Source organism: Accipiter gentilis, chromosome 26 (genome assembly GCF_929443795.1).
Source record: "Accipiter gentilis chromosome 26, bAccGen1.1, whole genome shotgun sequence".
NCBI classification, from domain to species: Eukaryota; Metazoa; Chordata; class Aves; order Accipitriformes; family Accipitridae; genus Astur; species Astur gentilis.
Genome location: NC_064905.1, coordinates 5,567,285 through 5,591,818, shown reverse-complemented (window position 1 = coordinate 5,591,818; position 24,534 = coordinate 5,567,285). Strand labels below are relative to the sequence as shown.

The 24,534-nt window shown below is 40.0% G+C and overlaps 1 protein-coding gene across 12 annotated transcripts in view; it reads left to right on the top strand.

The window, feature by feature from the left end:
• The window catches only part of TENM2 (teneurin transmembrane protein 2), a 641,052-nt gene that overhangs the window by 612,537 nt on the left and 3,981 nt on the right, over window positions 1-24,534 (top strand). For all 12 annotated transcript variants that reach the window (XM_049829391.1, XM_049829390.1, XM_049829388.1 and 9 more), the window contains 7 exons: window positions 2,779-3,011; window positions 4,541-4,695; window positions 5,189-6,063; window positions 12,883-13,058; window positions 14,656-14,891; window positions 19,528-19,824; window positions 20,672-22,286. In XM_049829391.1, coding sequence (XP_049685348.1) covers window positions 2,779-3,011; window positions 4,541-4,695; window positions 5,189-6,063; window positions 12,883-13,058; window positions 14,656-14,891; window positions 19,528-19,824; window positions 20,672-22,286 — 3,587 coding nt within the window. The remainder of the gene's footprint in view (window positions 1-2,778; window positions 3,012-4,540; window positions 4,696-5,188; window positions 6,064-12,882; window positions 13,059-14,655; window positions 14,892-19,527; window positions 19,825-20,671; window positions 22,287-24,534) is intronic.

Below are 24,534 nucleotides of genomic sequence, written 5' to 3'. Positions count from 1 at the left end.
TGTTGACAGAGGCCTCTCAGCAATACTGAATGTTATGGAAAATCTTTTAAAACAAGGTACATTCCTTGGCTTCCTATAATTCAAATAAAAGATTACAGTGGCATGGAGAAAAGCGAGGCAGACGTCTTTCATTGCTCAGATGCCAGTTTGAGAAATATTTACTACTCATTTATAAAATACATCCCTGTTTGAGGTAATGATCTCATAGTTCAGTTTCTTTGGGGACACAGTGAGCGCATGTCACTTTTCACCAGTCATTTTCTGCCAAAGTCCCTCAAATATTTTACGTGGAGAGTCTTCCACTACCCGATCCCTTCCGGAGCTCAGGAAAGAGCAGAGGGGCACGCGCGAGGGCTGCAGTTCTCTGGGCTGGAACGAAGGCTCGTGACTGACTCCCTGGCAAAACCGCCCTGAGGGAGGTTCCGGAGGAGAAAGGCAGGGTGAGCTCCACGGACACACCACTGACGGCAGGAGAGGAGAGGGAAATAGGCCTGTGTTCTGCCATTGCTCTTTACCCCGACTCATCCCTTCCGCCATCCCGGTAGCGGTGGGACACGCCTGAGGCTCGCTGTGGGCAGAAGGGACGCAGGAGTGTGCTCGCTCAGGAAGGCAGGCGCAGGCTGGCAAAATCCTGTCGGAAGAGAGACCCTTCCATTCTTGGGAGCAGCTCCCACCACTGAGACCAAGCAAGGCCCCCGCCTCCGGCAGCAAGCAGCTATGGCCGTGCCCAGCTCCAGTTTGTACCTGCCGCTGGTCTCCCTGCTCGGCCGAGGTGGGGGTGCCGCACATTTTAGAAGGACCGGGCGAAAGGCGGCCTGGGCCGGAGACGCAGAGAGGCAGCATCGGCGAGCCTGCAGCCGCAGCGCTCGGTTGGTGGCTCGTCTGCTGCTGCTGCAAAGCCTTGAGCTAAGTTTGGGTGTGTTTGTGAAGTATGGCGCAACACTAGCGTCGCAGAAAAGTTTGTTCTTCAGCGTAAGGGGCAAGCGTGGTGGAGGAAGAGAGCAGAATTTCAAAACAATGACAAACGTGCGGGTGCTTACATGGCTCAGATAGTCGAGAGACTGGCGAAATCTTGTAAGTGGAAATAAATATTCTTCTATGCAGCAAAGATTGAGCTTTGTTTTGGAGGGATGAGAAGGAATGCGGTAAGGGTCTAGTGAAGAGGTGCAGTCTGCTGCTGAAGATAAGGAGAGGAACTTGGGGAATAAAAAGATTGTGCTCCAATCTCAAGCATGTCACTAGCCTCCCTGCATAACTTTGTCTTACACCACTTAACCTCTCTGTGCCTCAGTTTCCTCCTCTGTAAAATGGGTGTAATACCCATCTTTTTAAAGTACTTTGAGATCCATGCATGAAATAAACCTGCCAAGTATTTTTTGTTTATTGTATTTCTTCATCTCTAATTTCTACACTCCTAGACTTCAGCAGATGGTATTACCTCTGCCTACTGAATTTTGATCAAACCAATCTCCTTCCTACTTTCTACAGTTTTAGAACAAACTGTTACTGACCTAAAATCACGGCATGTCAAAGACTGGCATAGAGGAAGATAACTGTAGAAAGTGGTATTTTGAGGCCTCCTCATTCCTCCAAATCTGGTCATGACCACATGAACGCAGTTGTCTTTGTGCTGCCGATAATCCATCTGCCGAAAGTGGCCTTATTATAGTTTCAGCAAGTCTGATCAAGAAATGTCTTATGTCCATCATAACTTACCTCTGTGTATCCGCACTCTTGGAGTTGGGCACTTTTGCCACATGAAACTAGGAGTGTGGATATTTGGAGGCAAATCTCTCTGGTTACTGGTAAGTAACCTTCATTTTTTTTCTTCCTGTCTTCATTTGTCTTCTATGCTTTGAAACCACCATTGACCTTATTTACGCTCACCCATAGGCTCCAAAGGCTGGAAAATTCACATCATGCTTAAAATCCAACTAAATTGAGTTAAACTAGCCAGGCAAGATTTTGGAAATATTTCTGCACTGCAGTTCTATGTGTGTGAATGTATATATATCGCAAAGATTGACATTTCTCAATTCGCAGATGATTTGCTAAAGTAGTTCCAAAATGTGACAAGCTGTCAAAAAACATATATTTCAGAAGAGAAGTAGCTTTCCATATAAGCAGCCATTCTAATCACAAACTGAGGACCAGTTTTTCAATAACGGAAGGTTTGGAGTTAAAGTCAGACACTTGGGGTCTCTGGTTTTACTCATATCACCAACTTTACCTGCCATAAATGAGATTCTTAAGAAGAATGAATGAGAACAAATTTGCTTTAGGAATAAATTTGTTATGCCTCTGCCTCCCATTCATACAAGACCTCACAAATCTTGTGCCATAATATAAGTAACTCAGAAGCTGATTCTTTGATCTTACTCCTATGACTTCTGCTTTCAAGGGAAGTTAAACAAGGTGGCGGGGAGGGAGGGCAACAGGTAGAGATAAGCCAAAGAGAATTGACCTGGAGCAGATCTAAAGGGCTAAAGAGATCAAGAGGGAAGTCTCCCGTGCAGCTTTGGCTTATTGGGCTCTGCTGTGCAAGGTTCGGTGCAGCAGGATGAATGAGATTTAACATGACAATCCTTCTGAAACACCGACCAGGCCCTACTCAATTTAGGTCCTCAGATGGTAGTCCTTCAGACCCCACCTCTGTATGAAGGTGTCAGACTTTCTTTCCAGATCTCTCTGTGCCTGATGAGTATCCAAGCTCTGAAAGTCTGCGAAGTTTCTAGACTGCTCAGCTGTTTCTGTTTTATGCTTTCTTTTTCTCTAAAGCAACAATCCCGCTCATAAATACTATCTGGCCGTGGACCCTGTTTCAGGCTCACTGTACGTATCGGACACCAATAGTCGACGGATATACAAAGTCAAGTCGCTCACTGGCACGAAAGACCTAGCTGGTAACTCTGAAGTGGTAGCAGGGACTGGAGAGCAATGCCTGCCCTTTGACGAAGCCAGATGTGGGGATGGAGGGAAGGCAGTGGACGCAACCCTAATGAGCCCTCGAGGTAAAGCAGGAAAAGAAGCTGGAGAAAATGACTGCGTGAGGCTAGGCTGGATGTGAAAATAATTATCTGGCAATTAAATCACTCCTTGCTTGGTAATTTTTATTCTGGGCTTTAATTACAGTGGATTGGCAAGTGTTCGTGCCTTGTTTAGTTAAAGCAAATTTTATTACCCCAACACTGAATGCTGCAAAAGGAGAACAGAACGCAAATTAGCAGGGTACCACTCACTCGAAGAAGCAAGCATGTAAACTGGGAAAAAAATTACTGTTTGAGATACAGTCTTAGGGGAGAAAAACTGCCTGCTGTAGCTTTTTTCTGAGTTTTTATTCTATGTATCCCCTTCTTCAAAGGTGGAGGAAAAATAAAAGGATTTTTGCCCTATCCAGTTTCTAATTTTTAACAAAAAGTTTTCAAGAGGATGTAGAGATTTGGGGATGTGTTTCTTTTTAAGATTTTTTTGTTGTTGTTCCATTGTTTCATCTTAATTGTAAGGATGGATCAATCAGGTGTATTGCCAGGTGTTTCAAACATCTTTGGGTTTTATTTCAATGGTTGAAAATAACTAGATAATCATAAAAGTGAATAAAAATGAAAGGTCCTGTTTCATTGTATAGGTGATAGTTAATACATACAGAGTATATTAACAGGACAGAGCTGCTTGCATGTTTTAAGTTAAGCCTCTACACAGAATTTAAGAAGACAAAGCTGAATCTTCTCTCACTGCCCAATAGGATGAGCACTGCAACCATTTGAAGACAAAATTTTTAGATCAATATTTTATTTTCAGCCCGAGAAACGGGCAAGGCAGTGTGCCAAATCAAAGCAGGAAAGGCAAGTGAGAAAAAGTCTGCCCTCCTTCACAACAGGCAGCAGCATCCTTCTGTTCCTCCAAAGGAGCACCCTTTCATTTTGTGCCTTTCCTCTCCAAGGACTCCCAATGCGACAGGCGTTGAACCTTTCATTTTTTTCTAGGGTGGAAACCCCTGTGTCTTCATCTGGAAACACCAGATGTTCTTCCCGTATTCCTTACTGCAACAGGTCAAAGAATTAAAAAACATCCTGAAAGAATATAACGTCCCCTTAATTTTTCAAAATTTTTAAAGCAATTTCAAAAGATTTCTAAACATTCTTCATCCTCATTAGATCCTTCAGATGAAGAAAGCAACACCTCAGATTTCTCAGATTAAAACTTAGGAGGTAATTATTTTTTTATGGTGTTATGTAACATATCATCGAGAGTTTGAATTTACAAATAAGCTGATGCATTCTTCTGGCTCTTTGGCATATTTGGGAGATCTCTGTGGTTTTCTTTTCTTTAAAGCCCCAAGGGATAAACCTGCTTGATGCCATTTATTCAGCAGAACTACAGGTACTTGGAGGGTTCCAGGACCTGTACTCTGGTTGGAAGGGAGGAAAGAACAAGGGAAGTGAACAAACATCACCATCTTCTAAACTTGTTAATAAGATGAAGCCTGCCTTGAAGCTAGGAGCCTCACTGCTTCACTGATGCCTGGTTTTTATATTTGCAGGAATTGCAGTGGATAAGTATGGACTCATGTATTTTGTTGATGCCACTATGATTAGAAAAGTGGATCAGAATGGAATTATATCAACCCTGCTGGGCTCCAATGACCTAACTGCTGTTCGACCTCTCAGCTGTGATTCCAGCATGGATGTCACCCAGGTAGCCTCTTACTGCATTTATTTTCTTCTCTGCCTTAGAAGAGATGGGCATCTATTTTGGATGACTGCCTGGCCACTTAAGAAATACATTATGCAGCACAAGATGATAGCATATTTGATTTGTTACTGAAATGAGTGAACCATCCTTTTACTGTGGCTAACACAGGTTATTTATGCAACTATAGAGAAATAATGTTGAGATAATGGGAGTTATTGTCTTAATTGCCTGTTTTTCTGTAATTATTGTAGAGCTTCCACAATGTAGCATTCGTTCTTTCACAGAAACACAATTAGCCAAAGTTACCACTGCACATAGCTTTAATATTTCCGAAAAACAAAATCATTGTTTGAAATAGTTGCCGTTCATGACTTGGTTTCATGATTTACGCTGATAAACCCCTCACTAATTTGCTGTTGTTACACATGGAATTTTAAACACTAGAAGTGTACTTTTCAGTTATGAGTTTTACAGTAATAATTTGTGCAACTCATAGGTACGGCTGGAGTGGCCTACTGATCTCGCTGTCAATCCCATGGACAACTCACTTTATGTCCTAGAGAACAATGTTATTTTACGGATCACAGAAAATCATCAAGTTAGCATTATTGCTGGACGCCCCATGCACTGCCAGGTTCCTGGTATAGACTACTCTCTTAGCAAACTGGCTATTCATTCTGCACTTGAATCAGCCAGTGCCATTGCCATCTCACACACAGGAGTTCTTTACATCAGTGAGACAGATGAAAAAAAAATTAATCGGCTACGCCAGGTAACTACCAATGGAGAAATATGCCTTCTTGCAGGGGCAGCTTCAGACTGTGATTGCAAAAATGATGTCAACTGTAATTGCTATTCTGGGGATGATGGGTATGCCACTGATGCCATCTTAAATTCACCATCTTCCTTAGCTGTGGCCCCAGATGGTACCATCTACATAGCTGATCTTGGAAATATCCGCATTAGGGCTGTCAGTAAAAACAGGCCCATTCTTAATTCTTTTAACCAATATGAAGCTGCATCTCCAGGAGAACAGGAGCTGTATGTCTTCAATGCTGACGGGATTCACCAGTACACTCTCAGCCTCGTTACCGGGGAGTACTTGTACAATTTCACCTATAGCAGCGATAACGATGTCACGGAGGTGATGGACAACAATGGCAACTCCTTGAAGGTCCGTCGGGATGCCAGTGGGATGCCCCGCCATTTACTGATGCCGGATAATCAGATTGTCACGCTGGCTGTTGGCACTAATGGTGGACTCAAGCTAGTCTCAACACAGACCCTGGAGCTCGGATTAATGACATATAACGGAAACAGTGGTCTCTTAGCAACGAAGAGTGATGAAACAGGATGGACAACATTTTATGAGTAAGAATGTTTTTGGATATATTAAGCATACATTTATTTTTCACATGGTAGTGAGTAGGCCCTAAACTGACCCTACTGAAATCTGTTGTAGGCTTTTCACTGATACCAAGTAAGGCCGTTACATCTCACTCTAGTATGATACTGGAAATGATTAAGTGGCTTCTTGATTTCATCGGTTTTGCCGGGTCCTTTAGGTGGGTACCACACCACCTAAATTCCTGCCGGCAGTGTGAGGCCAGTGGGGAAGCTCCCCCACCTCCAGCACGAAGGACTGTGTACCACATTCAGAAACGCACGTTTGATTTACCAGATTGGGTCCCCACTCTTAGTTGTCGGCAGGGCCGCAGGTAATTCACGTCCAGCCCAGCCCCCAGCCATCCACGGCTCCTACTGAGCTGCCTCTCTCTAGGAACCCTAGTGCTGCAGTTTCTTTCGGAACTCAAATTATGTGTCTTTCTGTTCAGACTCATATATTACTCATGGTTGTTAAAATGTTGATTAACTTCACTGATTGTTCATTCTTGAGACAAGTGAGGAAATTAGATCCCCAGCTATCTGTCAGACCCCTGGTGTAACTTCCATAATTTGTAGATAACCCAAAAGCACACCGGTGTTCATGAGCATATAGATTAGAAAGGCAGAACTTTCTCTTTAAATGAAATTCATCAGAGATGAAGTTCAAAAGTATATTAAAAATCTAGAAAAACTAGTCCGATTTTTATTTATACTTATCCTATTCTTAGTAGTCTTAATGCCATTTATTGATCAAAACAATTTTAAAGATAGAAGCTAAATGGTATATTGAAAATATATATAAGTATGGCAAGTCTAATGCTGTATATTTTGTTCAAAATAGTTAAATTAATGATTACTAAATACCGTTTCTCAAATCAGTGGGTAGAAAGGATGAATAGGGCTTTATATTTAATTTTAAATTGTAGGGTTATTTTTAAGGATACAGGCGAGCAATGACGCACAGCTATCTTCGTTTATTAATGCCTTCATCTTGGCCACCACCTTCTTATTTTTTAGAGAAAACATAAGTAATGCAGGAATAAAAAGAACTGTGTTCGGTCTGCTCAAAATATATCTAAATCAGCATTGCGCATCAGTATTTTGTCCACTACGTGTTTCATTCCCTTAAAAAGGAAAGCAGTGCCCTCTCGTGGTCCCCTTCTGATGTGGCCCTGGAAATTGAACCACTGCGGGTAGAGATGAGGAGGTTTTTTCTCCTTAAAATTTTGCAAAGAACATTTCTTTACCACACATTAGTTACAAAAATAATCCAGTTATGTGAATGCATGAAGGTATTACTTGCTGATTACAAGATCAAGTAAAAGCTCACTGTACTAGATGGTGGTAAAATCTCACCTGATTGCTGATAAGATGTGGATGCCCTTCTAGGTAGGTTTTTTTGTTGTTTTTTTCCTCACTAGCTAGCTCAGGTTTCAGATCAGAAGTCATATAAACTAGTTATTTCTCAAAACACCAGCAATTAATTGTAGAAAATTAAAAAGCAAAGTAATTTAAAACTCTACATGAAAATCAATGAAACATTAAAAAAGGTCATATAGTTACAAGTTACAAAACTGGTATAACCGGTGGCTGAGAATCGCATGAAGTACTAAGTTAGCATGATTTATTAGAAAAATTGTACAATGATTCCTAAGTAACTATAGAAGGCAGGTGCGTTGATGTCTTACTGAGATGCATCTGAAAATATAATTTAACATGTAGATAGTGCTGACATGTTGACTAGATTTTTTTCCAAGGTCAAATAAGAGAAGATGTGCAACCCTTGCCTCAGGTCAGTGGAAGTTAAGTAAGTACCACATTTAGGTCTAAATAGTACAACCTGAGGTACTGTCTTAGATGATTAGTAACTTTGATGAGGCAGCTGAAATAACTTGCTTTCTCCCAGATTTGTACGTACATTCTCATAAGCATAGAGCCCATAGATGAGAGGATAGTACAGACATTTTTTGCATTAAAAATGCATACACTTTATAGTGCCTGCATAAAATAAACTATACATGGTGACTGTTATCTAGGTTAGAAAAAAAGCCATAAAATGCCATTCATTCACAAAGATGTTAAAATATGTGTCTCTATACTTGCATGGAAAACCCTATGTGAAGACTAGAAGTTAGCTATATGCACTGGAGATACTCACTACAAAGTACCGGGAAAAGAGAGGCATCCCCTTTAGGCTGATCCCAAGCAGCTGACTTACAGTAACTCCTTAATATGCTTTCTCCTCTCATGTACCCCCACAGTTGAGGGGTTTATTAATAAGAATATGCAAATTATTTAAATCAAATTTACAAACCTAAACAATCACAGTCCACAGTCCCTCAATACTGGCTTCTGGTTTCTATTTGTTCTTCAAAGCAGCTCCAAGGTGAAAATTCTGTAGTCGTCATTATGCAATTTATTTTGGTAGCTATAAGTTAATATCAATTGAAGATGAAAGAAATAGCCAATGAGAGTTTATAAGGACAACAAAATAGTTTTCTGTGCCGTTACATTCATGCATTCATACAGAGATAACCCATACCCAAAATTGTTAATATGGCAGCAGAACTGGAAAAGAACAAATGTCTTTTAAGTAGTAAAATACTACATGAACTGAAGTTCTTATGAAAAATTTATTTTAGTGCATTTATATCAACCAGACATTGAAGTGCCGTGCTATCCTGTTGGGTATATTCCTTTCTTTTATCTGGAATTGTACCCTGAAAATGCTCACAGAATTAAATTTGTGCAGTATATTCAGGTATGCATGTGTATATGCAGAGAAATGAATACACAAGACTATTTTTATGTGTGTGTGTGTGTGTGCATACACACTCCATACATATATTATACTATAGTGCACGTGTATAAGCCTGCAGTCCGTTTGCAGTAGGAACAGGCAAGGCTCTTAAATAATATAACAGCTACCAGCAGACTCATACGAGGTAATTTAAGCTTGGTTTTGGGCATGAAGCACAGATCTTTGAAGTGGTCCTCAGTGGTATTCCACTTGGTCTTGGGAGCGTCCTAAGAGAACGCTGCAGTTTTCTTCTTGAATCGGCTTGGGTTTTGAAAGGGAGAGAAAATAGGGATATATGTAAATGTATGTGGACCTGCACCTTGCCCTGCTCTAAGCTAAGCCAAAAGCTGCCGTTACTCCTTCCTGCGGTGCCGCCTATAGCACTGTCCTAGCTACTCCCACCCACAAGCTGTCGAGCAGTACACGTCTCGAACCTCAAAGACCAGAACACTAGCAATAAAAATTGCAGAAGATATAGCGGTACCTGTACTGGACACGGGAGAACAGCCTCCAGGGCATTATCACAAGCCCGCTGGAGGGGCGCACAGGTCAGATATTCGTAGCCATCTGGGAAGGTGACAAGCAAGTGCTCAGCTCTGTCTCACGGCTGAGCTAGAGCTGCGTTCGTTCGGTGGCCCAGCGGGTGCCAGCTGGCTGGGGCCAGCTCAGAGCCGCCGGACCGCCAGGCACCGTCTCCAGGCCGCAGGCAGAATCGGGCAACGGCTTTCGTGTCTGCCCGGGGCGCTGGTGGCCGGTGTTACCCAGAGCTGTCCCGGGAACTGCGGTCTGGGAAACCTCTGCCTGCTCGGGCGGACTTGGGCACAATTAGCAGTATGTTAGCGAGTTAGTAGCGGGTACAGGGAGACGCTGGGTTTTTTAAGGTACTGGGATTAAGAAGGGATCTCTGCCCTCGAAATGTTATTAGTAGAAAAACTTGGTAGTAGTAACATGAGACCTTACTCTAACTGAAGTCAGTAACGAAAGCTCAGGAATTTCAGTGTACCCAGAACCCACCTCATTTGAAGATATAAAGATTGCCTTATCAGATCTGATTGAGCTAGCCTGATGCTGTTTCATCGACTGTGATATGTAGTGGCTGCTTCTGAAGAAGATACTAAGAAGTCCCGGGTCGATCAGTATGTTTTCCATTGCAAAATCTTCTTCTTTTACTTCATTAGAGACGGGTTCATGTCATGAGGAAGAAAGGTATATTACCATTTAATTCCTGTATAGCTTTATTCTTATTACTCAGATAAATGTCTGGGTGTTGTATTCTCCTATGCACCTGCTCTCACATAATACATAAACTAAAAGGAACCTCTCAATAATATCTCATTTCTAAATTTTATAGTACATAAAAGGTTTCTGGTTTATTAATTTTAATTTTTTTACCTTTGAGGTATTTTTTTTCAATAGGATTTTATTGATGCAATGGATAAAGTAGAAATGCCTTCTTTATACATTGGTATTGCAGGGCATATATATAATTTAAGTAGTGATTTTTTTATATGTCTAGTTTGTAAACTAAATGGCCTGCAGATCTTCATAGAGAGTACTTCCGTATGTATCACTTTGAGTGTGTCCATCACTTGCTTATAAACTCTTTTAATCTCTGCCACTGCTGATTTCAAAAATTGTGAGCAGCACTGGGAAACATGCCCCATGGCAGGGGGCAAAACACTGATTTCTAGAAATAGAACTAGATTATTTTCATTTTTCTGTTTCAGTCTCTGTATGTCCTCATCCATATTTACTTTTTAGACTGCCCTTGCACTTTGAACAGAGATATTCAGTGAGTAGCCCACAGCAATCCCCAGGAATTTTTCCTGGGTTAATTAAAAACCCAGCAATGTGAATGAAGAGTTTAAATTAATGTCTCATTTGCATTGCCTAAAATATATTTGCTGATGAGGAATTTTGCCAACCATTTTTCTGGATATTCACCAAGCTCTGCATCGTGACACTGAAGCCACTCATAGACTTTTCTAGTTTGTCCTAAATAACATTGTCTCTTCTGTAATATTTGACACCTAAGCATTCTCCTCATCACTCTGCTAATCACTAAGCATACCAAAGTAGTCCACATACAGAGTCTTAGGGGGTATCTCATTATTAACCTTTGAGAGTTTTTGAAATTGTCCATTTTTTGCACTTTTGTTTGTCCTTGCTAGATGGATGCTTGACTGGACAAAGTTTTTCCTTCATCTATATTTTACAAGTACTTTTCTTTTTTTTTTTCCTCTTTTTTTTTTTTTTTTTTGTGAAGACCTTTATATACACTTGACCAAACCCCCTTTCATAGATTATCTCAACTTACTATCTTTTATCTAGTATCTTGTTGATATGATCAAAAAAAAGTTGTATAACTATATAACTATATATATATATGGGTAGAAATCTGTGACTTTTATTAAGAAAAATCATGCTGCTTAATCTTTATTTGATGCTGAACTGCTGAAATGAACACAGTACATTATCGGTCCCTTGTAGATCGCACGATTCTTTCTTTTATTGATTTCCTTCTTTGCCTAATACTTGCCATTGGTTCTGGTAAGGCTTGTTGCTCCACAGGTGATTTTTTTTCCTTCCTCCCCAATATTCAGTTGAATGGGTGCAACCATTTGCAATGGATTTGAAAGGCATAATTTATATTTGTATTAACTGAGGAGCCAATTTGTGTATTAATTTTGGAGATATGCTATACAGTTCAGGTGGCCTACTTTGAGGTTTCTGAATGATTTAATTATAAAAAGTCATGTTGAAAGCACTGATTTTTTTTCATCTTTACAGCTAACCACGATGTACAAAGAACTCAGCTAGCTCCATGATACTAAATGTGCTCCTCTTCTCTTCTGTTACTCTCAGGCAGTGCAATGGATTTACCAGTTCTCTTCCAGGCTTCCCGCTCCCTGGATTTCTACGTTCGAAGGATGACCAGTTGGTTTCAATCTCTACCTAAACTTTTCCCTTTATCTACACAGGACATTTTTTCTTGCCTTTCTGCTGTTTAGAAGTATGTGCGCTTTGGTAGCGGCTGGGTGAGAGACTCTTGCACAAGTAGAGAATTGCAGCAAGCAGAGTGTCAGACTTGAATACTGATTTTGTTTCAGGTCCCCATTTCTTGCCCTTAAGATCCAAGGGATTGCTTCTTTAGCATACGTATGCACACAAATATAGCATACTAAAGGAAAGGGAGAAACACTATGATTTGATTTCAGCCAGCATTCCTTCTTTCCCCCATCCTCAGGCTTTATATCTCTAAATAAATTTAACTTAATAAACTCATGGAGAGCCCTTTTTCTCTTTTTTTTTTTTTTTTTTAATCTTTATGCCTCTGGAGCACTTAATTCATCCTCTAAGGTATATTCTGAGTGCTGACTGCTGCCCTTTGTGCAACTCCAACCTATCCTATGCTTTAACTTCTCGTCATTCATCTTTATGAGCCAAAATACTGACCCCCAAATGCAGTACAATACCACAGATAAGAAAGATCTAAATGAAATTATTATGTTCTCAAGCTGATGTCTTTTTTAATCTCTTATGGCAAGTTTGTTCCTTGATATGTCACTTAAGACCATATTTAATAGCTTCCACTAAGTATTCAATTGCAAATAAGCAGTGTATGCAATTGTATATGTAGTATCCATCATAAGTCTACTTCCTTAGAGTGAAATGCAACTATTAAAATACAGATGAATTTACTAATATAATTGTTTGAGCCAAATATCACTCTGTATATCTGTAATAATATAATTAATTAATTTAATAATTTAAAAGACCTAGCCTGGATTTACACTCATGTAGTTGAGATCAGTATCTCTAAAAATTATTATTTCATCATTATAGACTCTTTCAAGAACAGAGAAATAGGTATGGCCAGGATGTTCTTGAAAATCTGTTTCATTCTGGGTTTTTTGCACAAATGTGGTGCATTATTAATATATTGGGTATTGAAATGAACCTATATCCTCATGCTTTTTTGCTCTCACTAACTTTTCTATTAGCTATGATCATGAAGGGCGTCTGACCAATGTAACACGTCCCACTGGAGTGGTAACTAGCCTTCATCGAGAAATGGAAAAGTCTATTACCATCGACATTGAGAATTCTAATCGGGATGACGATGTCACGGTCATCACAAATCTCTCCTCTGTGGAGGCTTCCTATACAGTTGTTCAAGGTACCAAAGCACACTTCTCGGCACATCTCCTAACCACACACACAACTTGAGAAAGCAATTCGCAAAAGATACGTGTCATTAGTACAGTTATGAGCAGGGGAAAAATGTATAAAGTTTTCGAGAAAAACTCCCATAAAGCTCATTCCTAAAATGACAGGTCTTCAGGACAGGTAAGAGACATTTCACAATCATGCTTTGTGTCAAATATGTATGGTCATTATCTGCTTGTGTCAGTTAGTCCTGCCGCTACCTCTTGGGTCAGGTTCACTTTACCCACTCACATACTTCTCTCTATTTCACTGCAAAATCTGTTCTGGCTTCAGTGCCGCAGAGCTGCAGTCTGACTGCTGAATGTTGGCTGCCTGGGTAGAGATCCTTGTGGGGAGAGAAGCCTCAGGTATTCTCCTGCTATTAGAAATGAAATCTTACACATGTATACACTACCATTACATAAAAGGTAGAACCATCAGGGCAACGGATGATCTTTTGCCACAGTTGGCACTTCCGAGAGGAGCGTTACAGCCCAAGTATGGCAGGAGAGTTCAGCAACAAAGTGGTTAAATGTTTGCATAGAGCTTTCCAGCACCGCCCAGGCATTGTATCTGATGAAGCAAAAACAGTCAGTCATCAAAGATAGACTGAAAGGAATTTGGCGAGTGATGGGGTTTGTTTTAGTTAAGATATGATGTCACTGGAATAAGAACATCATCATCGAACAATAGCCTCCTCCTGACATAAACATCAACATTTACAGACTATTATACCATGACACGCCTGGTCACAAAGACTTTATTTCACTTATACCAGATGATTAATTACATAGATGCTGTCCTTCTGTCAGACAAATATTGATGCTTTGGGGACAGTTACACACTGTAGCGCTCCATCCTGGCTGAGAGCAGACTTGGCTGTGTCAAACAGCTGCAGAACTGCACGGCCATAAAAGTACGGGATTATTTTTGTAACTCTTCTCCGACAGCCAAAAGGCCAGGTGTGCACATCAGGCTCACGCACTGCGGTGGGGTGGCAGAAAGGCAGGCAAGTGGAGGGCTGTGGCTGCCAGCTTGCATTGCTGCAGCCTCACACCTTGAGGATTTAATGCCAAACTGTAATTCTGTACAAAGCCTCTGCTTGGAGACAGTTTTTTAAAAAAGGGAAAGAAAAAGAAGAGGTGCTTACTTCTTACCACTCATAAAGAGTCCAGCAGTCTCTTTTCTTTTTTTTTTCTCCTTTTTGTCCTGGAGCTTAACGGTTTGGGTTTTATCCAGCAGTTCAGTTTTCAGGAGTTTTTTGTTCATATTAGAAATAAATTATGTGGTTGAACACATATCACTGTGCATTTTGATTCACAATTAAGACTAAAGGGAAAACATAATGAAATAAACACAGTATCTTTCTGCAGGCTCACTGTTACACTACTGTTCTTTACATGAATCAGTAACATCTGTAATTTCCACCATAGTACCACATAAATGGTAATTGCAGGCTGACTTCATTTAACATCAACAGGAGTGCAATAAAAAACCAATCAAATTAAGCTATATGTTTTCTTTATGACTGGAGTAGCTAAATTATTTTCTTTTCATTATTGCTGTAGATCAAGTGAGGAACAGCTACCAGCTCTGTAATAATGGTACTTTGAGAGTGATGTATGCCAATGGCATGAGCATTAGCTTTCACAGCGAACCTCATGTCCTGGCTGGGACTGTGACTCCCACCATAGGACGATGTAATATTTCTCTACCAATGGAAAACGGTTTAAACTCAATTGAATGGCGTCTGAGGAAGGAACAGATTAAAGGCAAAGTGACTGTGTTTGGAAGAAAGCTCAGGGTAAGTAGAATCTGTCATTATAATAATGGTCTTTTCTTCTGTGGGCAGAAAATTAATTTTCTATTTTGAAGGACGTGTCTTTCCTATTTTTACTTGTTAAAAACATACAACTCTGGGATTGTCTTTGCTATGACAATATGTTCTTCATTTGAGAGGTCAGTTAACTGCATGGGATCATCTGCTGCAATCAGCTATAGAAGCTTCATTACTAAAAGTATTCCAAAAGAGGTTGGTAACAATACCAAGAATATTGCTGCAAGTCACTCTGCTTCTGAAGGTGGGGGGAAAAAAATCTGACCACTCACCATTTGTAAAAATGCTATGGCACGCTTACCACAGTTAGTCCTGGGGAATAAACACAATTACAGCTTGAGCAGTTACCTTCTGCTTCTGTAAAATCCCCCTACAGATTCATTGAGACAGGCATATTGTGTTTATTCTCTTTCCCAAATGGCACGATTGGAAAATAATTGCCATAATTACAAAGTCATAAGCATAGGATAAGAAAGACACTCAGGTCATGTAATCCATCCCCTGCCAAATTAAGGATCTGCTGCAGCTGGATTAATCCCATTCTGTGCTTAGCTGGCCTGTTTTTCACCCCTTAAGTGCCTAAACTTTCACTGGCTGCTTCAGAATATAGTTTTAGAAGGGCTTTGAGATACTGGGCAGAAAAGAAATGTAGTGCTGATCAAGTCCTGGTTCTTTTGATAATTCTTTCAATGCCATTGGACATGAGATGCAGTTCTGTGTGTTCAAGATGATACATTAAATCAATATGTGTAAACAATTATGTAGTAATTTACAAAAAAATAATAAGACTTAGATGTTATATTTTGGTATTTTCCTATCTAATTAACAGTGTTGAATTAAAAAGTCTTTCCTTACTCTCACAAATGCTCAGAAGGCACCTATTGGGGAGAGGGGGAAGGTTAGACAAAAAATGGAATGAGATTAGCAGCTAATCCTTAACGACTACATTTCATGGCTGTGTAATTGATTTTTGATGTGTTGACCTGCAGAAGTTGATTATAAGTAGAAAATAGATCAGCTCTGCAGTTTTGTCTAGGTGTTCAAAATAAAAATAAATAGGACCCTGAAATGAAATTGCTGTAATCCTAACTCTCAATACTAAAAATTTAGTAGAGGTACTTGTGGTAATTAGCTGAAGTTAAACACGTCTTACAGCTGAAACCTTGCCTGAGATGGGTTTTCCTGCATCATGTTTATGCAAATCAAAACACCGCTTTATCTAGCAACACCTCAACATTTAATTGTCTGGTGTTAGTTCCTGTAACAATAATCACATATCCATTTAGCTCTTTTAAATGAAAATCACTATGAGATTATAACAGGTTGAGTGGACTGAAAATGAAATTTGAAAATGAGGGAGAAAGCATAGAATTTATTTGCATCTCATTTATTCTAATTCATCTTTATAAATTGTTTAGTGAATGAAATAGAGCGAGTGTCTCGGAACATTGGGGGGAGCAGGTGGCAGGCAGGGTAGGCTACAGCAGCTGGGACAGCTGCAGTGGTACAGATGGGGGGCACTGCTGCAGAACGAACACAGGGCTGGGACCACCGGTGAGAGAGCGTGCAGAGCCAGCTCCTGCAGCCCCAGCTCAGAATCAAGTGTTACCGAAAGGGATTGTTATTATATGGGATTCACCTCTCACAAGTACTTACTGGAGCCCATACCCCATTTCTTCAGTACTTAAAGGGGGCTTCTAAGAAAGATGGGGACAGACATTTTAGCCAGGCCTGTTGCGACAGGACAAGGGGTAATGGTTTTAAACTAAAAGAGGGTAGATTTAGACTACATAGAAGGAAGAAATTTTTTACGACGAGGGTGGTGAGGCACTGGAACAGGTTGCCCAGAGAGGTGGTAGATGCCCCATCCCTGGAAGCATTCAAGGTCGGGTTGGACGGGGCTCTGAGTTGGTCTAGTTGAAGATGTCCGTGCTCATTGCAGGCGGGCTTGAAATAAATGACCTTTGAAGGTCTCTTCCAACCCAAACTATTCAACGATTCTTCAGGTAGTGCTGCTACCTGTGCCCCCCAGCTCTGCTCATCCGTGCTGTAGGCACGTTGCAGCTGTACGTGTCGGCCTCTGCAAACATGCCTGGGCAGACTTCATTAAGGCAAGAAAGGAAGACCTGCGCTTCACCTTTGTGTTATCCCGCTTACTGTCCGCTACTATTTTATGCACCACACGTTCAGTGTCTTGCAGTAGTTTCAGATAAAGTCTTGATAAGATTCCCTTCTGAAGAGTTTTTGTTACAGTGCAGCATCACGTAAGTGATTTTTGTTGCAAGACATTTACCCAAGGCACAAAGGGCTCATCCCTACGGCCGCTTGTTCAGCAGCAGCCAAGGGAAAACCAGATGTACATGTAGGTAGTGGAACAAAAGAGAAAGAGCTCGTTAGGTAATCTTCAGTCATGATACTTGTAATAGTGTTATTAGTGTTCCCAGGAAGAGTGGGTGTTAGTCATTCTGTTTGGGTTTCTATGTAATTAATATGACACTACAATTACACTCTCTGGTTTTACTTATTTTACAAATGAAAATGAAGTTACTGAGTTATCCAAGCATGTGCTGCTTTATTCTCCAAGTGATGTTTGTGTGTGCATAGCTCTTGTCTGTGTAATCATTAAAAAAACCCTAATACTTTAGTTTTCTATGGCAAACAAACTAATAACCTTTATAATGTTTCTGAGAAAAGGAAGGATACCTGGAGTCAGACTTTCCTACATGCAGATTACAGTTGCAGTTACTGTAATGGAGGGAAGAAACCCCAGAAACCCCAACTGCTTTATGAAGCTTCAGAAATTAAAAAACAACAACAACAACAACAACTAAATATCCAAAAGCTAAAATTCAGTTTGTAATCTTTCTGAAATACTTTTTTTTTGTTTGGCTTTTTTTTGCTTTTTAGAAAATCTGCCTGTCCTTAAGAAATGGGGATCTTTCAGTCAGATACGCTTTAATGTTATAGCTAAATGTTTTTGAGAAGTGAAAGCTCTCTTCTGCTTCCCCAAGAGCTCTGTGAAGGAAAGGGTTTTGATATGTCTCTGTCATCAGGATTGATCCTACACTTACAAAACTAGTCGAGAAAGTACTGACGTTGAGTTTGGCTTCCCTGGCTTTGTTTCCATTACAGTGGGAGAGCAGAATATGATTTATTTTACCAAGGTGTTTTAAAAAAAATACCCTATCTTTTCATTGAATCACAGGAGTTGTTGTTGCTGGGATAACCTTCGGGAAAACCTACAGAAAAGAGCTTTTTCTAATAATTGCCCACTGAGGAAATGCAAACTGTTAAAGAGCTAAATTTTATTAATGGAAAAAATTAGGATAATGAGCGATAATTTCAAATAATTATTTCTTTACAAACACAAGATTGTATTAATTTTAAATTTGCTTTCTGTATAACTGCATTCCTACAGAGTTGGTTGGGATGGGAATTGCGTTTACCCCTGCCAGTGAAAATATCTCAGAACAACTTTTATGTCCTCGAGAAAGGCTCTGGGTTAATTTACATATTGTTTGATGTGCAGTTTAATTTTGGATAAGAGAAAACGTTGCTTAATCAAAGCTACTGTAAAATATAAGCTGAAGAACAAATTCCCAGAAACCGATGAATACTTTTTAAGTAGTCATTGCTCTCAAATTATATCTAATTTAAAGACTTCTACTTTATTAATGATGCATCTACAATTAAATGACTTAAGAAGCTTTATCAGATGACAGCATTAGCCTGAATTCTGTGGCTTAGCCTCCAGTGAATATATTTATGTCTCTCTCATTATAGCACTCTCACTGGAAGCCTCTCCATTTGGCATTCTTATGCTCCTTTGTTTCTGTTTTGCTCTTTTACTAAAGAAAAGGGAGAATCTGGGACTGAAACACTTCATGCTGTACTTTGATTTGAAAATTGTAACTGAAAAAAATGAAAAAAAAAAAAGAAAAACATTTAACCAAATTATTTAGCACTTTTGTTTCTCAAAAATGGAAGTCCGTCTTTCCCAGCCTGTATGATCAAGATTTTAATCAGAAGAAATGAAACCCATCCCAAGTGATCGGGTTGCTGATGGATCTATTGAATATTTGGAAAATAAATGAAGAAATCATTAAATTAATGAATTCATAAACAGGCTGTTGCAGCTACAGAACCTAAGTGGCTAAATCTCAATGAAGACAGAAAATTATAATTTCTTCTATTGTTCTTGGAGTCATTGTAGGAAAAATGGCTAAGAACTACTGATGGCAGAAGTAGAAAAATCACTTCCATGCAAAATAATTTATTTCTCTGCTACGTGCTAACACTCTGCACTTTAAGACCTAGTTGTGCCGTATGTCTGCCTGTTCTGACAACAAGGGAAACCTTTCTCTGTAGGATTACAGGTCTCATGTTGCAGGGAGAAGGGAAATATCCCAGTAAAACACTCAAAGTTACACATTTGAATACACCGAGAAGTAGGAAGCAAAAGCCAGTTAATAGGAAGATGTCCTACACTTTTCAAAACTGTGGGGAAATGGAGTTCTCCGTTGTGCATGCTGTTTTCACGCTGAAAATCCACAGAGGCATAGCGCCCACTGCTCACTGAATGTGGCCTTCTTTCATTCAATAGGTGCATGGAAGGAATTTACTGTCCATTGATTATGACCGGAACATACGCACAGAAAAAATCTATGATGATCACCGGAAATTTACACTGAGGATAATTTACGATCAGCTGGGACGGCCTTTCCTTTGGCTGCCCAGCAGTGGCCTGGCTGCTGTCAACGTGTCTTATTTCTTCAATGGGCGCCTGGCTGGGCTTCAGCGCGGTGCCATGAGTGAAAGAACAGATATCGATAAGCAAGGCAGGATCGTATCGCGCATGTTTGCAGATGGGAAAGTTTGGAGCTACACCTATCTAGAAAAAGTAGGTGATGTTGTTTTACCTTCTGACATTAGCTACAAAGAGACCAAGTACTATTCAGCTTCGTTTTAAGCTCTGTACATAACATATTCACACACACACACAAATTGTCTAAAAGATTTTGACTAATTTTTAATGGGAAGTACTTTACTTTGTTCATGGTTCGTGTCTTTTGATGTTTTCCGGAAAGCGGTTAGGCTGCTATATAACAGCATAAACTAACACAATGAATTGTCCTTAATTAAGACCAAAAATGCATGACTAAACATGCCAAAAGGTTCAGGTAGAAACAGGTAATTCATCTCTAATCATTATTTATTAAATGAAAATATGATAATGCATTTTTACTTAGCCTAATTAAGACAATTCAATCATAAAAGTGTCTTAAATACTTCAAAATTGCATATTCTTTTTCCCCTTCCTTCTTCAAATCCGTTGTTTTAAGCAAACCAGAGCTGATGTTCTCTGCTTAGTTTCTCACCTGTTTCACAGTAATAGTTGCGAATTGCAACTGCTAGCAGAAAGATAAATCAAGTCTTTTCTCTAACTCCTCTACATCCCTCAGTAAAAAAGAAAAAAAAAAATGGTCCTACTGAAGGGAGGGTAGCTAATAGGTTGCTAACCTACAGTTTCTCTGGAGTGTCAGGATATTGATTTCCAAGCAGCAGATCCTCTCGTCTGGCAATCTGACAATATTCCTGAGCAGCTTTGTGCCCCTAACTAATGTATCTAATTCTCTTTTAATTCATTTAACAATAGTGCCTCTTCAGTAAACTTTTCTTTTCTTTAATGCCCTCTCAGAGGTCACATGCTGAAAGCTAGTAACTGTGTATAATTTTTTTCCCTATAGTCAATGGTACTACTGCTTCAGAGTCAACGACAGTATATCTTCGAGTACGATTCCTCAGACCGACTTCATGCTGTTACCATGCCTAGCGTTGCTCGGCACAGCATGTCAACTCACACCTCTATTGGCTACATTAGAAATATTTATAATCCTCCTGAAAGCAATGCATCAGTGATTTTTGATTACAGTGATGATGGGAGGATTTTGAAAACATCGTTTTTAGGTACTGGCCGACAAGTCTTCTACAAGTACGGAAAGCTATCCAAATTATCTGAAATTGTTTATGACAGCACTGCAGTTACTTTTGGATATGATGAAACTACAGGTGTCCTAAAAATGGTGAATTTGCAAAGTGGAGGATTTTCTTGTACAATCCGCTATCGTAAAATTGGTCCTCTCGTTGACAAACAAATCTACAGATTCTCTGAAGAAGGTATGGTCAATGCAAGGTTCGATTATACATATCATGATAATAGCTTTCGAATTGCAAGCATCAAACCTATAATAAGTGAGACGCCTCTTCCAGTTGATCTTTACCGTTACGATGAGATTTCCGGCAAAGTAGAGCATTTTGGCAAATTTGGAGTTATTTATTATGATATAAATCAAATTATTACTACAGCAGTTATGACACTGAGTAAGCACTTTGATACCCATGGACGCATTAAAGAAGTTCAGTATGAAATGTTCAGATCCCTGATGTACTGGATGACTGTACAATATGACAGCATGGGAAGGGTAACTAAAAGAGAACTGAAACTTGGGCCATATGCCAACACAACCAAGTATACCTATGATTACGATGGAGATGGGCAACTGCAAAGCGTAGCAGTAAATGATAGGCCAACCTGGCGTTACAGTTATGATCTGAATGGAAACCTTCATCTCTTGAATCCCGGAAACAGTGTCCGATTGATGCCTCTGCGCTATGACCTAAGAGACAGGATTACGCGCTTAGGTGACATACCGTACAAAATTGACGACGATGGATTCCTGTGTCAGCGAGGCTCAGACGTGTTTGAGTACAACTCCAAAGGACTCTTAACGAGAGCTTACAACAAAGCAAATGGGTGGAGTGTTCAGTACCGTTACGATGGACTCGGCCGAAGGGCTTCATGTAAGACTAACCTGGGGCATCATCTACAGTACTTCTATGCTGATCTTCACAATCCAACAAGGGTAACTCATGTCTATAATCATTCCAATTCAGAAATTAGCTCTTTGTACTATGATCTGCAAGGCCACCTCTTTGCAATGGAGAGTAGCAGTGGGGAAGAGTATTATGTTGCCTCTGATAACACAGGCACTCCATTAGCAGTGTTCAGCATCAACGGCCTCATGATCAAACAGCTTCAGTACACGGCATATGGGGAGATTTATTACGACTCTAACCCTGATTTCCAGCTGGTTATTGGGTTCCACGGAGGGCTGTATGATCCTTTAACCAAACTCGTCCATTTTACCCAAAGGGACTATGATGTCCTGGCTGGGCGCTGGACATCTCCTGATTACACCATGTGGAAAAACATTGGTAGAGAACCAGCTCCTTTCAATCTGTACATGTTCAAGAGTAACAACCCTCTCAGCAATGAACTGGATCTAAAGAATTATGTAACAGGTGAGACTTCATTACATGTCTTATAAGTAACACTACAGTTTGGAAGTTGATTTGGGAAAGAAATCAGACTTCTCCTTACTAGCTGTTTGCTGAATCTTCCCATCAAGGTTGGGCCATTTACCTTTTTGTGCTATGAAAAGGGCTGGCTAGTCCTGATTCTTTCATGCTGCTCCCCCCTGAATGAAGGGTGCTAAATGAGAAGCCACAATGAATTATGGAGGGGGAAAAAAAAAATTGCCGAAATATTAAATTTCAGCACAGCCATAGTGCTCTTCCTATTGACCTAGTACTGTATGAAGACGTGTTCATTCTAATTTTATATAAAGAAAAGTGAAGTTACCTACCAGAATCACTGGCAGGTTAGTTGCAGAATTGGGAACCAGCGCCACTCGGCATCTCTTCCTTCAGGGCTACTTTCAAAATTAACTGCTGACTGAGCCCATGGGCACATTATGAATTAGCACCAAGAATGGATTTAATTAAACCTCTTTTTGCCATTTAACTTTTAATATGCAAATAGTCTTTAAAACAAAAATCTTGATTTTTTAAAAATTATTTCCTCCTGAAAGACTAAGAAATTTTATGGAATGTGTAGAGCTGAGAAAGAGAAATAATAAAGTAGTTTTGATTGTGTATGTTAGAATTGGGTAAAACTTGTAACCTCTTCTTAATTAGTAATAATTTTTCACTTAGTAACATCACACAGTACTTCAACTAGCTGATGGCAATTTCTAAAAAGAAAGGTAATTCATACGTCTTCAGGAAAAGCTTTTTTTCAGAATTGAATATGCAGTTTACAATAATTATGGCAGTGATATTTTTAAAAAGGAACTCTCTTAATTTTAGCAGTAATTTGAATTTCACGAGAAGTGTGTATTTCCTGAAAGAAATTCATAGCAAGTTTCACTAGTATGTTGGGACCTAATCGTATGTGTAACACACCATAGGTTCTACTGTAGCTACTTTGCAATTTGTATCTGATAGTGTGAAAACATCGGTGACTAAAATTACCTTGGGTCAAATTCTGTTGTCCTAAATTCAATGGAATTCCTATTTTCATCAACCACTTTTTGATTTAGATTTTCGGTGTCATCTTATGATATTTTGCTACGTTCTGAAATTGCATTTATTTCATTTACCTATCCACTGGATGAAATCTAGGAAGATACATTGCACTTTGGTATAACCTTGTAGTCCGTAAAAATACTTCATTGGTCATAAAAACATTTATTGCTGTAGGGACTAAACAGATTATCTTGCACAAGAAGTGATTATGGTGGCACCCTGGTTGTCATAGTTTAAAACAAACCCAAAGAGAAAACAAACAAACAAAAATACTTCCCCACCCCAGTCCATTCTCACTCTTAACCCCTGACGCTGCTTTGTTCACAGGTTTTGCTGAAAAGAGTTCCTATAGCAAGTGCAGTGCTGCAAAGCACATTAGCTAAGCAAAATAGTAGCTACTTTGTATATAGGTCCTCCTCTTCTTTTGCAGAATTAGGGCAGCTGAAGTGAATTGTTCGGGAGATACTATTATACCATAAAATAAACTGAAGCCTTAAAAAGGAGCAGTAAGACTGTGCTGTCCAAAGCTAGAGGAAAAATATGGTAGGTTGGTAGGCACTGTGCGATGGCAGATACATCCAAATATCTTTGTAGAAGCAAAGTATTCCACTACTTATTTTAGCATCAGAACGGCTAAGGAAAGAAGACTTTTGTTGTCAAACGTCCACAACCAAGAAGTATTCCACTTTTTATGACGTAACATTACCTCTGCTAAAAATTTTGGGAAAACAGGCTTTGCAACAGCAAGCAAGGTTGCCGTGTTGTGGCAGAGCACGTCCCAGAGGTCTGGATGCGCAGGCGGGTGCTCTGCACGCTCCGCGTGCCGGTGGGCAGCAGGCACAGCCGGCTGTGCACCTACCTGCTGCAGACGCCATGCTTGGGGTGGTCTAAATTCAGCCAGCAACCCTTGCATCGAGAGTGTCTTGCCACCGTCATGTCTCTTTCCAAACCTGGAGTTTGGCTCACACAACAAAGTGGCGATGGCAGCCTCAGGAGTCATTGCAGGCCAGCGAGGAGAGGAGGCCGCTGGAAAAGACAGGAGAGATTTTTCAACGAAAATGGTCGTGAACATAGGTCTAAATCAGCTGAGAAGTACCCAAGCTCCCACAGTCCTCCTTATCTCCAGGACAGCCAGAAAAGAGAAGCAGGAAACAGAAACGTAAAACAGGGTCTTGGGCTTTTT